Source organism: Eleginops maclovinus, chromosome 13 (genome assembly GCF_036324505.1).
Source record: "Eleginops maclovinus isolate JMC-PN-2008 ecotype Puerto Natales chromosome 13, JC_Emac_rtc_rv5, whole genome shotgun sequence".
Taxonomy (NCBI): domain Eukaryota; kingdom Metazoa; phylum Chordata; class Actinopteri; order Perciformes; family Eleginopidae; genus Eleginops; species Eleginops maclovinus.
In genome coordinates, this window is record NC_086361.1 from 2,152,745 (window position 1) to 2,169,362 (window position 16,618).

At 40.6% G+C, this 16,618-nt stretch overlaps 1 protein-coding gene across 1 annotated transcript; it reads left to right on the forward strand.

The window, feature by feature from the left end:
* Positions 1–1,679: 1,679 nt before the first annotated feature.
* LOC134874699 (sclerostin domain-containing protein 1-like) lies at positions 1,680–7,582 on the forward strand. Its single transcript, XM_063898829.1, has 2 exons — positions 1,680–1,923; positions 4,214–7,582. The coding sequence occupies exons 1-2, from the start codon at positions 1,746–1,748 to the stop codon at positions 4,645–4,647; spliced, it is 612 nt and encodes a 203-aa protein (XP_063754899.1). The 5' UTR covers positions 1,680–1,745; the 3' UTR covers positions 4,648–7,582.
* Positions 7,583–16,618: the final 9,036 nt, after the last annotated feature.

Consider the following 16,618-nt stretch of genomic DNA (forward strand, 5'->3'; position numbering starts at 1 on the left):
AGTATTGAGCTTGCCCGGAAAAACCGGGAGCAACGCTAATAGCCTAAATGGCTTACAGTGCATTCGATCGGGGCAGTGCGCAGAACGCTTCCAAAACGGCATTTTTTTTTTACCACTAACATTGCTCGAAATAGCACCAAACCTCTGCAGTAGCATGTCTAGGGTCCCTACACATAAAACGGAGCACCAACAACGTAGTTTGCAAACCCGACGTTTATTTAAATGAACTGCTTTACAAGATTCACCAACTGCCCCCCATTCCAGCTCCTCTCCAAGGAAAGTCCGCACAAGTCGATTATCGAATGAACCGGAGTTCAATTCAAGGAGGAATGTTTTGGATTGTGTAATTCCAAGGAAATTCATATCTAGTGAGTGTTGACACGGAGGAGAAAGGAGTTGCCTGTTACTTAGATGCAACTCTTTGCAATTTTACTTTCAGAATCTAAATCGTGTAGGATCTATAGTTTGATAGATATTACGGAGATTACTTCAGGTCTCGTCTGGCGCATACACCCAGAAGTAACATATTCTCACTCCCAATTCGTCATATATTTGACGTTTGGTCAGTATCCCTTCTTGACGTTACTTTCAAACGCACTGGGAAGCCTTTAGCGTCATAATTATTGTTTGTTCTTCTTTATTTTTATTGTATAATGTCGGACTTTTCACCGCCAATTTAGGATTTTGCACTAAAAATGAGTCGGTGTCCGCCATGTTTTGTCTTTTCACACCTGGAGAGTTGAAGATCACGTGACATGGGAACTGGCCATTAGAAATATATAGGAAAAAAATACAGTCACGTCTTGAGAGGGTTATTCGTTAAATGAGTACGTCTTGCCCTGAGGACCAACGTAGCTAATACACGTGTATGAGACTGGGTATTCTGACTCAAAAAGTCTCTCACATGGATGAGAAACAGTCTTTGAGCAGATTTTCACCTGGTGGAGCAGTTTTGATTTTAAAGCAGTAGACATGTACCAGGTAGTAATGCAATGCTGTAACCGACACAGATGTAAAGAACAACAGAAGAAATTGTCTACTCGGCCAGAATAAATCAGACTTTAGTTCCACCTGGAGTAAATCCAGCAGCTACCCTGCAGTATACAAAGCCATTAAAACTAGCTGCACCTTTACCAGCTCTGAGAACACTTTAATGATCAATAATTATAAAACATATCAGAGATATTATTCTGAAATGGATCAATCAAACAATGACTACTTTTACTGTCACTACTTTAATTAATAATTTATTTTATTTGTGGGCGCCTTTCAAAGCTCTCAAGGACATCTTACAGAGCGTAATTAAAAAACAAGCAACAAAAGGTCAAACAATAATTCCAGACTTAAAAACAAAGCTCATTTAGATGAGAGTACTTTCTACTTTTACTTGAGTAACATTTTGAATGCAGGACCTTTACTGTAACAGAGTTTTCATACACTCTGGTACTTGTACTTCCTTTCTACAAGATCTAAGTACTTCTACTTTTACTGAAGTACAAGATCTAAGTACTTCTACCACCTCTTGCTAAATGAAATATAATGTGATGTGGCAGTAATGGGTGTGACTGTTTCGGTAAAGTACGGTAAACCTCAACCCGCAGCCCACCCTCCCTGCATGCTGCTCGGGGGGTGTGCCCTGTCCATTGTTGCAGTGTCCCTGCAGGAACATACATAAAGATCGGCTGCAGCAGGTGGCTCAATCATCAGGTGGAATATTGTCCCCGACAGCAGCTCTCAGATCAGCCATGATCCAGCTCCTCGCGCTCCTGCTGCTGCTGAGCACGAGCGGCTCAGCTCTTCACAACGACGCCACAGAGTCAGTCCACGCGAATCCACCTCAACAGCCTGAAGAGGAGCCGGCGGAGAGAGACCTGAATCAGGCGAGGAACGGCGGGAGACGGCTGGCTGACTCTGTGCGTAACGGTGAGTCCAAACGGTGACGCATGACGTTTCAGACTGTTGATGTTATTTTTGTGATGTTTTTTCAAATGAAGTGATAAGTGATATATAATGTTATGTTATTTACAGAGGTGGAATAAGTACTCAGATCGTGTACTTGAGTAAAAGTAGAAGTCCTACTCAGATCTTGTACTTGAGTAAAAGTAGAAGTACTCAGATCTGGTACTTGAGTAAAAGTAGAAGTACTCAGATCTGGTACTTGAGTAAAAGTAGAAGTACTCAGATCTTGTACTTGAGTAAAAGTAGAAGTACTCAGATCTTGTTCTTGAGTAAAAGTAGAAGTACTCAGATCTTGTACTTGAGTAAAAGTTGAAGTACTCAGATCTTGTTCTTGAGTAAAAGTAGAAGTACTCAGATCTTGTTCTTGAGTAAAGTAGAAGTACTCAGATCTTGTACTTGAGTAAAAGTAGAAGTACTCAGATCTTGTACTTGAGTAAAAGTAGAAGTACTCAGATCTGGTACTTGAGTAAAAGTTGAAGTACTCAGATCTTGTAGTTGAGTAAAAGTAGAAGTACTCAGATCTTGTACTTGAGTAAAAGTAGAAGTACTCAGATCTTGTTCTTGAGTAAAAGTTGAAGTACTCAGATCTTGTTCTTGAGTAAAGTAGAAGTACCAGAGAGTAGGAATACTCTGTTACAGTAAAAGTCCTGCATTCAAAATGTTCCTCCAGTGAAAGTAGAAAGTACTCTCATCTAAGTACTTAAAGTAGCGCCAGTAAAAGCAGTCATTGTTTGATTGGTCCATTTCAGAATAATATCTCTGATATGTTTTATAATTATTGATCATTAAAGTGTTCTCAGAGCTGGTAAAGGTGCAGCTAGTTTGAATGGCTTTGTATACTGCAGGGTAGCTGCTGAATTTACTCCAGGTGAACTAAAGTCTGATTTAAGGGCTGATTATATTTACCATCATTAATCCAGATCCGTAAAGTAACTAAAGGGATTACATACATGTAGTGGAGTAAAAGTATACCATTTACCTCTGAACTGTAGTGGAGTAGAAGTACAAAGTAGCATAACATTGAAATACTAAGAAAAGTAGAAGTACTTCAAAAAAGTACAGTACTGGAGTAAATCAACTGTGTTACTTTACACCACTGGTTATCTTATTGTGATGTGGTTGCAGATGGGGTGAGTGCTGAATATTAAAATGATGCCCTGCTCTCAATAATATGATGGATTCCATGCAAAGTCTTAATTTCACTGTGTTGGAATGTGTCCATGATTGACTGTAAAAAGAGGATTCTTATCTTCCATTTCCACTAAGAGAGATTTTAAAAAGGCATAAGGAGATGTGATATCCAAGTCTTTAAAAGATAAATCTTTCCTAGATTTTTAAATTGTCAATTGCCACGAGTCGTAAGTTCCGCATCAATGATTTCAGAGAAAGAAAGAAAGAAAGATTTTAGGATAAAAAGGAAAGGAAAGTAAAGGACTTTTATCAGTAATACCTGTGTAAACTGCAGCACAACAAAGCAACTGATATCACTATATCACACCTTAGGTAGGACAATATTATTCACTTCATGTCATACTGATGATACAAGTTGCTGTCCACATTATTCACTTAGACACAAAAACGGAGGGAATAGCAGTTACCATATAAAGCAAAAGAGGGCTGCCTCCCCTCAGGCTGGTACATTATCTTCCATCTGAACAGAGGTGTAAAGTAACTAAGTACATTTACTCAAGTATTGTACTTAAGTGCAATTTTGAGATACTTGTACTTTACTTGAGTATTTCAATGTTTTGCTACCTTGTACTTCTACTCCACTACAGTTCAGAGGTAAATGGTGTACCTTTACTCCACTACATGTATTTAACACCTTTAGTTGCTTGGCACATTTGGATTAGTGATGTGAAATGTTGTAAATTCAGCAGCTATCCTGCAGTATACAAAGCCATTCAAACTAGCTGCACCTTTACCAGCTCTGAGAACACTTTAATGATCAATAATTATAAAACATATCAGAGATATTATTCTGAAATGGACCAATCAAACAATGACTGTCGCTACTTTGAGTACATTTAGATGAGAGTACTTTCTACTTTCACTGGAGGAACATTTAGAATGCAGGACTTTCACTGTGACAGAGTATTCCTACACTCTGGTACTTCTACTTTTACTCAAGTACAAGATCTGAGTACTTCTACTTTACTCAAGTACAAGATCTTAGTACTTCTCCCACCTCTGCATCTGAACAGTAGAGTGCCCGTGAAGCGCACGTTAATCAATCTCTGCTCTCATGTGTCAGGCCCGGACCAGAGCCAGGTGGGCTGCAGGGAGCTGAGGTCCACGAAGTACATCTCTGATGGCCAGTGCACCAGTGTCAACCCCATCAAGGAGTTAGTGTGTGCTGGGGAGTGTTTGCCGGCCCACCTCCTGCCCAACTGGATCGGCGGGGGAGGTGGGGTTTACACCGGGAGGCACTGGAGCCGGCGCGATGCCCAGGAGTGGCGCTGCGTCATCGACCGAACCAGAACCCAGCGGATCCGGCTACAGTGCCAGGACGGCAGCTCCCGGACCTACAAGATCACCGTGGTGACCTCCTGCAAGTGCAAGCGCTACTCCAGAGAGCACAATAACTCGGGACACAAGGACATGCCCGTCCACAGCGGGAAGGAGAGAAAACTTCAGAGGAAGGCTGGACCGCCTCAGGAGGAACCTGGGATGCAGTCCGACAACTAACAAAGGAACTTCATCAGGGAGTGTATGGAGGAAGAAAAGGTGTGCCGAGCTGATAATGAATGAGCGATGTCTTCATTAGGATCCCCATTAGCATGAGCATTAGACATTCTTTAGTCACGTGAACACAACAAACAACTCTTATAATTGAATTAGCAAACAAGATGAAGATCATCCTGCACCATCGTTAACCCAAAACGAAATTAACAATCAGAAATTCCTCAAAAATGAATGGCACACTAAAAATAAAGTTGTAATTTGTGACAAACATAAATATTAAACAATCCTGCCTCTACAGAAATTCCAAGAAAATGTGGTATTTCTTTAAAGAAATATTGGTACTGCTTTACAATAATACTACCCTTATAAAGGGTTTATGAATAGTTTGTAATTAATTAATTAATTAGGTTGTGAACACTCTATAAATCATTAATAAGCTTTTATAAGACAAGAGATAAACACGGCAACTGTGACCGGTTGCTTGCCAAATAGTGAGCCCACATTTATCTGTACTGCTTAGCCTTATATTGGCTACTAAGCTTACTTTGTCTTCTTCATCAGCAAGCATCCTTGGTATCTGTTGTTCACTGAGTTAATTCTCCCCCCGAGGCTGGCTGATGAAGAAGACGAAGTAAGTTAGGTAGCCAATATAAGGCTAAGTCATCTTGCCAAATAGTGAGCCTGTGTTGATGTACGAAAGCTATGTTAGAACCGTTTCATAAATGTTCTTAATGATTAATAAAGTGTTTACAACCTAGTTAATAATCTAATTATAAACCCTTTATCAATCCTTTATAAGGGTAGCCTTATTGTAAAGTGCTACCGAGATGGTAATCTCTTATTGTGACACATATTTCAAGATTAGTCTGTGGCTCAAATCACAGTTTAGCAAGAAGAAGAGAATAACATTACATCAACCCTTATTCTATTTTTCCAGAGTGAGATGTTCAGATTGATATAAATTACGTCTCAGTTTGTTGAGGAGTCAAATGTTTATTAGCCTAGCTTAGGCATTTAGCCGGAAGCAGGGGGAAACTGCTCCATCCGAAAGTATGACCACCTAGGAAGCTTAACTATTTGTATTGTTGTTTACTCTGTACACAAAAATGAATGTAAAAATCATTATTTGGCTTTAAGGTGAAATATTGTGCTGGGACAGTTAACACTTTGGTCAAATGCCGGCCACTTCTGTAGCATGGCAGTGTCCCACTGTGATGAAGGACCTCAGGAAGGGGCACACAGTCCCTGCCGCTGTCTGTTGTTCATAAGCAATAGCCAAATTAAACAAAACAAATAAAAGTAGTGAGTTTTACACCTTTTCTCCCACAATGAGTACAGAACCAGGCTCCCTGTTTCCTATTGCCTCCTGTCTTTCTGCTAAACTAAGCTATCTACATGACTGGCATCAATTGAAATAATTTGCATGTCTGAGAAAATATATGATCACATTATATTTAGAGGAGGTCTTTCATGCCAAATGTGCATGTCAAACTTTGCCATTACAGACACTGAGCAGCTGTGCTCTGTTAGCCATTGCGAAAATGCAAAACACTGATTTTAAAGTTAAAAAGAAATGTATTAACCTGATGCCAAACACACTGACAATCCTCCAGTGGGATTCTGGCAAGGGCAGGAACTATAACGGTGATCATTTTACTGCAGAGAAGACTGGAGGAAAAGTTGACTTTGTGCCAATCTAAAATCCCATTAATCCAGCAGGATTTAAAGAACATTTAAGAGTGTCACAAATCAGATTTGACATGCTGTATGAGGATTATTTCTTCCCTGTTCTTTAATAGTGACAATGATTTTAATTTGTTTTCCCCCTCTGACTTTGTGGTAGCACACAAAGATGATAGTTGTTACAGGAAATGAAAGGCAGGTGTTGGTTTTTAATCACTTTAAATGCAGATTTCAACTACTTCAGCTAAAGTGGAAGTTTGACCTTCAGGATAGTTTTACAATGATCAACACCATATTTCTTATAAAAATGTAATCCTTACGGTTACTTTGAAACAAAATGCTGTTGCAAAGGACGTATATAAACACAACTTACTGGAGACAGTTCTGAGTTTATAACGTTTTAAACAAGTAGCTTCTCATTCATGCTTGATGTGCACATTTTGAACTGCTCTCAGAGTGCTGCTCTGTCACGTTTTATTCTGCAACGTACAGCAGGTGTGTTTCCTATAGAGCGTGAAAATAATAAAAACGATTATCTGTTGCATAATTAAAGCTCAACAGACTTTGGATGCAAGACTTGTGAAACATAATGTTGCAATGGTTTATCAAATGTGAAGTTAGATGTATTCAATAGAGTGATACTTAGTTAGCGTGAGTGTTATGTACAATATGTGGGTACATCTTTATGGGTTTTTCAGAGTGGATAGTATACAGTTTATTTTTGTACCAGTTCTTTTTTACATTTATAATAAAAACAACAATACTGTTTACAGGGCTGTGTTTGTGTCATACTGCTGCAGGCATGCCAGACAGGCTCAGAGCTAACAGGAACTCTCGAACAACAGAGGCATTAGTGAGTGATGAAACTCTTTTCATCAGATGCCACACTTTGTGTTACTGTGAAGGGGATACCTTCCCCTCCAGGCTACTTGGGGCTTGTTCCAGCTGCCGTAACATGTTAACACTCTTTATTGTTTCATATATCCGTTCATGTTTTCCCCCTCTGAAAGCTGTGAGCTGAGGCAGCGGTGAATAGAATCACCTGCCCTGGACCACAGCAGGATGTTTGACTTGTCTTACCTGCACGGGGAAAGTAAGTGATGTCCCTTTGTCGATAATACCCTGTGGGTACAGAACAATGCCAAGTCGAGGAATGTTGACTAGACGGTGGGGGACAATTCTTACAACAGGATGTGTATAGGTGGTTGCAAAAACGTGTTGCCTAACGTGAAAATAAATGCATTTACCCAAATAATCTTGCCTCTGCTGCTTCATTCTGCTTGACTTCTAATATAATTATTGCATATAAATCCTACAACAAGGGGGGTGTATGATTGTAGTTTAAAAAAATATGTATTAGATAGGACTTTTAAATACAGTTCAAGCACTTCATAAATCCTAATTAAAACTCTGTAGATTTGAGGCACAGAAAATAAAGGTTTTTAGTGTTCACTCTCAAACTCACCACACTGACACTACGCTCATTGTGATGGCTCTTGGAGCAAACAGTTGCAATACTTACACATGCAACATGATCCACCTGATGAATTCAAGTATTCACTCTCCTTTTGATCTAATGGAAATATAAAAACATTCTTAATAACAATTTTCAGGCTACTGGGATTAGGTAACCAGGATGCAAATAAAAGATAAAAGGTTTTCCCTGACAGCGAAAATTGGGGATTACTAGCAGGATTACAGTGTTAGAAAAAGCTAAAAAGATCATATTGTGTTTTTTGTTGTAAAGGATCAGATGTTCTCTCTCCTCTGTCAGCTGTTCTGTTCTGTAGGCTAATACTGTAAGAGTGAATCTACTGCCTGAATCTGCTTCATGGTTTCTCTTTCTTTGGTTCATTTGTTCTGTTTTTAATTCAGCAGGTGAACCTATATGTTGATAAAATAGTGTGTGTGAGCTTAACTGTGTGTGTTAAACTGAAACGGAGCATTTCCTGTCAGCTCAGGTTTTATTTCTCTTTTTTAATTTGAGGTATGTGCTCATGTGTTTCAGTGTTGGGGTACAGGCTGCTGCCTGAATATGATTAAAGTAACCCCCACAATGTTTACTTAGAAGTACATTCTATAACAAATCAAATTGTACTTTAACTTTTATTATATTATTTTTAATTTGTGGTATTGCTGTTTATAAAGTAGTAGGAGATCTTTTTAAAAAACGTCCTCAGTTTGTTGGAATTAAGAATCAGAAATCCTTTATTTTTACCTCAACGGAGGACATTTACATGATTACAACAGCAGATAGTGCAAATAAAGTGAGGGGGGGAAAAACAGGTTAAGTAGGCTATGCACACGTTATTAATAACACAATATAATAAATAAAATAAGTAAAAATACAAAATAGCAGATGTGTACACCATGGCAGTAAGAGGGTGTATCGCACAAAAAATCGATATCAGAACTGCTGAACGGTCACTGTTCACCTGCAAACGTATGGGGTCAGATCAGTCTCATAATACACAAATGCACACAGAAGGATTCACACTTGTATTTCAGGATCCACACAAATGTTTTTCAATGCACACACATGTCTCCCGTTACATATACATGTCAATAAAATCCAAATACAGAAAAAAGTTTTACATGTGTATTTTTGATCCACACATGTGTTTCTGTGTCAAACTGCTGAACCTGCAAACACAAACCGCTCTCTGTGCATGGATCACTGTGCATTCGTGTGTGGCTGTTTCGTACTTGTAACGTTTTCCATCTATAGCCAATCAGATGTCTCCTCCACTCTAAGCCAGTCACATGAGCGCGCCCCCACGAGGGTAATATTTCTTGCGTTCATGACGTAGCGCTTCATATACACATTTTGCGCTGTCAGGAGCTGACAGGCCAACTTCAACATGGCGTCTAGCACAAGTGTAATCACTGATAAGTGTTTCTGCGTGAATGATTCAATGTGTTTTAGGTATGAATTCTTGTGAAGTTAGTGATGTGTTACTGTTAGCATGGACGTAATATGGGTGGCAAGTTAGCTATATAATGCTAATAGACTACCTAGGACCTTAACCGGTTAATCCTATTTAACGTCAGCTCTAAATGTTCAATTCCACTCCATCATTAAACACAATGGAATATATTTTGAATAATAATTTGAGCAGGAAATTTTGGATTGATTTATTTCTAAGCTGTCTCTAAAAAAGAAAACAAGAGAAGGAAAGAAGTTAAAGACATGTATGGCTAATGTTACCTATTTAAGGTAATAATCCTAGGTAGTCTATTAGCATTATATAGCTAACTTGCCAGCAAATGCTAGCATTACATACCACCCATATTACTTCCATGCTAACAGTAACACATCACTAACTTCACAAGAATTCATACCTAAAACATATTGAATCATTCACGCAGAGACACTTATCACCACTGGCGTAACACAAGCACTTGGGGCCCCCCTGCAGGTACTTAGACTGGGGCCCCCCACCGCCACCTGCCACGGCCTCCTTACTACTAGCCTACTCCTACTTCTCTCTCTTTATATATATATCCTAATATATATATAGGCCTGTGTGTGTGTGTTTTGATTGCATAAAATAGTGAAAAAGATGCTGCAACTCAGCCCCTGACATCCCATGCCCATTTAATCCATAGGCCTATATAGATGTTTTGTTAACCCATTAATATTCTGTACACAGAGTAGGCTATCCAATCCATTTATTACATATAATTCTAACAATGAAACAGTCAGCAACAACAGTCAGCAATAAAAGTAACATTAATGATGATAAACAGAGCATTTACATCTTTGGATACGAGTATATGTGGGCACTCCTCCTAGCGCACCTATGAGCGAAGTCTCTAACCACACCGTTTAAATCTAACTTGCGAGCGCGCCTGTTCTCTATAGAAATGATGGCTAGGCCCCGTAGCCTATCTTGCGACATAGTGCTTCGCAAGTATGTTTTTATCAATTTTAGTTTAGAAAACGACCTCTCTGCTGTTGCAACGGTTACGGGTATGGTCAAGAACAATTTTATAGCTGTGGCAACGTCAGGCAGACTGGACAATATGGAACTGTGTTTCACAAAGAGAGTGCGTGCCAAATCTTGTACCCCACCACGTTCAATTTCTTTTAGAGCGGGTAGTAATGCGCTTCTAAATGACAGGATCTGATCAGGAAAATCAGCAGATAAGTCGTCATTATATTGCGCAGCCAGAGTACTTGCTGATGCATATAACTCACCATCGGATTTCGAGATGAGTTCCTCGGGGCGTAAAAACCCAAACCTTCGTGCCACTTCTCGCATGCTTTCAAACCTGCGACCCACCTGCGCAACGACTATGTCTAAAGTGGCGTAGAAGACCGACACTTTAAAATTCTCCTCTGCATTCGTAAGCCTTTCGTCCTCACACAATTCGTCGAAATAGGTTTTCGTACGCCTGTTGCGTTTCTCGGGAAATACAGGAGAGATACCCCACAATTTGGCCAGGTCTTGGGCAGCTTCTTTGAGGCTGTCATATTCACCTCTGAGTGACGCAAGGCTGTCAGACGCACTTGAGAGATACTGGCTTGCCTGTAGTATGTCCACGTTTTGTTTTTGGAGATGTTGGGAAACAATGTGGACTGACTCAAGAATTTTACCCTGTATGACCGTTTGAAACACAAATTCAAAATTTTCCATGCTGGCTTTGAGACCAGTGGCCTCCGCGCGTTCTTTGGGTTTTTTGGACAGCAGGGATATTTTAGTGAGCGCTTTCATTACGTCTGGGTAACGAAACCGAAGGGCGCGCACCGCATCATTTCTGGATGCCCAACGTGTCGGGCATAGACGTTTAAGAGTTGGCTGCCCTGCCACTTTGAACTGCACTTCCAAAATTTCCCAACGTTTAATGCTTGCGCTGAAGAAGTCATACAGTTTCTCTACTGTATCGTAGTACGCTCTCACCTTTGCCACATTCTGGCACGCATCGTTTAAAACTAGATTTAGATTGTGAGAAGCGCAATGAACGTACATTGCATTTGGTTCCCTATCCGAGATTCTTTTTTGTAAGCCAGAGTAGACCCCGCTCATTGTGGCTGCGCCATCGTATCCCTGTCCTCTGCATTTATTGACCGAGATTCCTTTCATCTCTAACAGCTCGAGAATAATTTTTTCTAAGCCGTGTGCGCTTTGGTCGTGGACTGAATGGAAACCCATGAAACTCTCGTGAATTTGCACGTCTGAGGGCACATCATTGTCATCTTTAGGAATCGTGACATAGCGGAGCACTTGGCTTAGCTGATCCACTTTGGAAATGTCTTGTGTTGTGTCTAATATGACCGAATAAAATTCTGCCTCATGGATTTCTTTCACTATTTCGTCTAAGACAGTTTGTGCCATGATTGAGATCATCTCGTTTTGAATTTTTGGGCTTAAGTATTTGATTTTACTTTTACTTCTGATCAACTTCTCCAACACGGGGTCGTAACGCGCAAGGAGTTCGATGTGGGCCAGAAAGTTTCCATTATTGATTTCTCCTAGTTTCTCGTGGTGCGCACGGAAAGCGGAGTTACAGGACGCAAGGGTTAATGTAACGTCAGCAATCCTTTTTAAAACATCTGACCAAAAACTAACCTCACTTTTGAAATCAGATGAAATCCTTTCGTCGATGGTTACATTTTGCTGCCATGTATCATACACAACACAGGCTGACAAGTGGCAACGGGCATGTTCATGCTCTCTGATCTTCCGCGAAAGACCTTGCCAGTCATTAATCCCGGTTGTCCATGCCAAATTATGGCCCACAGACGTTCTGTCACCAAACAACCAACAACACTGGCAATACACACGATCCATTTTAGGAGAGTAACACAACCATTTGCGTGATATCTGTGTACCTTTCTTGGACACACGGTTATAGTACTCTTTAGAAAAGCACCTGCCTCTAGCATCCCTCGGATAGGGGCCTTCGTATTTGCATGGCCCCTGCTTTATAATCGATCTCTTAACATCACTGTCAGAGATGTCAACAGGGAAATTAGCCCTGTCACTAGGGTAAGGATCAGAAGGCCTATCAACAGCGCATTCAAGATCAGAAGAAGTCCCACTCCCAACATTCTCGCTGTCCCGGATTTCTTCTTCAGGCCCCGTAATGGTCTCTCCCTCAGTTGAAGAAGAGTCAACGGCACATCCAGAGACATCTTCCTCACCTGCGGCTGCGGTACACGCATCTCTGTCATCAGCAGCCATCTGATGCACGGCATCTCCTCCCTCATCCGATGCACCTGTGATTTCAGCGTCTTTTCAGGCTCTTTATTTAATTGCCACAGGCTATTTACTGCTTTTCAATAATAAAAAACAACAACTTTGATGCTTTGTCTTTATGAAGAAGAGTCAACGGCACAGCCAGAGCCTCACCTGCGGTATGCCTATCTCTGCCATCAGCAGCCACCCGATGCACGGCATCTTCCTCATCCGATGCAGAAGGGCATGCGCCTGTGATTTCAGCGTCTGTCTGATGCGCAGCGATCCCTCCCTCCTCGTCTGCTGCTAACCCTTTGAAGAGTCCGATTGCATTTCAGAACTTATTTTGGGTTCTCACGGCCATGTCACAAATTCTCCGCAAGTTTTTAACACAGACGCCTACGAGGGAGCTGTAGGGGCCTACATGTTAGCTTAAGACATTTCTGGACGGATGGATGAAAATCCAATTCCCTTGCGTTTTAAATGAGAGAAACAATTAGACGTTTTACTTAAGTATTTTTTTCTCTTTGTTTAATTGTCACATGTTATTTACTTCTTTTCAATACAAAACGTAACTTTGATGCTTAGCTTGCATGGAGGCTAGTGGAGGCTAGAGGCTGCCTCAGGCCACTGCCTCGTTTTACTGTAACTGCGCTAGTTTTTTTTTTCCACGACCCTACCTGATTGTGCATCCTGAAGTGGAGAGTTAGGCTGCACTCTCCCAAAAACAGATGAAATTTTGGGCAGTGTGGATGTAAATTCATCTCTTTTCTTTTTGTTTTGTCGCTTTTGAGCACCACTTTTTTCTCTGGTGCGCTTCATTTCTGCGGTGAAATGGCGCGTAATATTAGATCGCATATTTCGTGCATTGAATCATATCGGGAGACGAACACGGGCCCCCCCTAGCGGCCCGGGAAAGCTGTATACAACACAGCTACTGCTTTTACAATGAGCTTACAGCTAAAAAAAAAAGAATGGAGAGTATTTGAATAACTTGTACTAGTAGACACAAACGAAGAATAATTAGAAGTGAGAATGAAACAGTGACTCATTTTCACAGTTTTTTTTAACTATACATGTTTATCTATACATTTATCTAAATATGATCAGTTTAGTAAGCGATGAGGCTGATGCATTCAATAGCTAGCTAGTATCAACCTCGAACTCATCAGACTAATATTACCTCAGTCTAAGACAAGTAAATACAAGACAAGCTAGCAAGTTTGCTGGCAAACTAGGCATGAAAAGTGAGATGACGAACGATAAAACATTTTAAAATACGTTTCTTCAGACTTTCATAAACAGAAAACACATCTGATTACCATCGTTGTTACTTGTGCACAAAATAGCTTTCACCCACAGACGCGGGAGCTTGCTTTGGAGGTTGCGAAAGTCACGAAGTGACAGACATTTCCATAAGCGGTAACGCGAAAATTAGCTTTTTTGAACGTCCCATACAGACCAATAATTAAATGTTACATATCTCTGAACATAAAAGTGCCATGGGTTTACAATCCATTCAAATGTCGTTGATCTGGCGATGTCTTACCAATTTAGAGAACGATGAGGCTGTGCTAGTTATAAACCAACACTTCTGCGACATACGAAGACTTTAGCTAGTCAGAGCAAACAGGAGGATACTAATATTACTATTTTGAATAGGTATTTTTTATTTAGACTTTTCTTACATCACTGCCATACAAACGTGATGATTTGTCATCATTGGTGCACAAAAATACGGTCTCATCCTGTGAGAAGAGATGTGTCTGCTCTGATTGCTAGCCACGACGGCATCTGAAACACTGTAATCTTCAGGCGATCAGTCACAGTCAGTAGCGAGGTTTAGCTAAGAAATACTTCAGAAAAGTCAATGACAACACACCCAATTTCCGGGTTTCAAAATAAAAGTAAGTTGTTCATGTATCCACTGGCGCAGTATTATTTCATGTAGTGTCTTTCAAAATTGCGGCCGGCCGCGGCCGCTCTAGTAGAAATCTAACATGCTGTCGGCGGCCGCTTTGGGGTATAGAGGTAGGGGGCCCGTTCTCATATGAGGGGGGCCGGGGCCCCCCCGCCTCGCGGGGGCTGCGGGGGTATACTTTACGCCAGTGCTTATCACTAACTCTTGTGCTATCACGCCATGTTGAAGTTGACCTGTGAGCTCCTGACAGCGCAAAATGCGTATATGAAGCGCTACGTCATGAAGTCAAGAAATCATACCCTCGTGGGGGCGCGCTCATGTGATTGGCTTATAATGGAGGAGACATCTGATTGGCTATACATGGAAAACATTATAAGTAAGAATCAGGTGAGCGTCAGGGGAGTCTCAAAACACCCACACACGAATGCACAGCGATCCATGCACAGAGAGCGGTTTGTGTGTGCAGGTTCAGCGGTTTGACACGGAAAACAAATGTGTGGATCAAAAATACACATGTAAAACTTTTTTTCTATATTTGAATTTTATTTACATGTATGTGAAATGGAATACATTTGTGTGTGCATTGAAAATACAAGTGTGAATGCTTTTGCGGATCATTAAATATAAGTGTACAAGAATCCTTCTGTGTGCATTTGTGTATTATGAGACTGATCTGACCCTATACAAAGTTGAGGGACATATTTATTTTTATAATAGTTCATTTTTTGGTGAACATATTTGATTGAGATGCATATGCATCATAGTGTGTATCCTCACAGAGAAACACACTAGCACAGGAACACAAAACTTGACACCACCAAAGTCATTTCACAGGTCATTATTGAGATTAATATCACCTTTTATTACTGCAATTTTTGCAGAATCTGTAGTATTGTGTTAAAAGATTATTGGGGAAAATGTGTTGAATTCGCTACTGCTCATACCCAGGAGATGGATAAAACATAAAGCTCTCATATATGACTCTATTGTTCTATTATGGGAGCATTGAGAATATTCATTACATTCAAATGTTCAGGTTCATAATAGTATTTGTTTATTATTTACTCACACTTCTATTGGCTAGCGCTCCAACCCACTGTATGTGATACGCTAAGGGGCGTGACATCTCTAATCACCACAGAGCTGACCAGCTAACCAATCAGAGCAGACTGGGCTCTGGTTTCAGACAGAGGGTGAAAAGAGGTGCTGCAGCACAGACAGTATGAGAAAAATAAAGAGCTTTTTGAACATTAAAGCATGGAGACATGTCCCAGTAGAGACACTACATACTGATATGAACAAGGCACCCTTTAAAACAGCGGTTCCCACCCTTTGGGCGAAGGCATTGCAAGTGGGTCGGCAAATAATTAGCAAAACATTATGATTTGTGTGGAAACGTTTCATTATTAAAAGAATGTTTTAAACGTAATGATTTTTGAAAAAACGTTCATTTAAAGTCGATGGTCGGAACGTTCCCGTGGGACCACATTGATTATGCACCTGATTGGTTGGTTTTGGCTTGACCCCGGTCTAGCTTGCTAAAAAAAAACAACATCCAAAGCTAAAACTATCAAAGAGCACAAGTAAGAGATAATGTGCAGCGAGGCGGTCGCCTCGGGCTCCCTGATCAGCCTGTATTAGTATTGTTTATGGTTGAAGGTGGGCTGCGAACATTTTTTAGATTATTAAGTGGGCCCTGAGTGGAAAAAGGTTGGAAAACGCTGCTTTAAAAGATATCTCTGAGATGAAAATAATGCACTTACTTTGAATGGTATGGCTTGTTTTTTGCAAATTAACGTGCATGATTCTTGTTGATCTGAGATTTGTATGGAATGGAATCTCATATCAGGAAGCATACAAACCTGGCAGCTCCAGACCCTAAAGGTGATGCAAAGCGCTGGTTAAATGACCACTAAAAATATTTGTAGCCAGAAGACCTTGACTTTAATATCAGGAGAACGGCCATAAGCTGCACTTATGACTTTGATAGACCGATGACAAGCCAGCGTGTCCTACAGGCAGCCATGGTCATGGTTAAGGTGTGAAGGTTAGGGTGAGGGTTAGTGCTGGGGCTATGGTTGTCAAAGAAGTTGCAAAAACCATCATTTAAGCAGAAGTGGATATTTCCTGATTGAAAGAATGAAGAAATGTCGTGCAAAGAACAGCACTGTAGGCTTTTATCGATGTA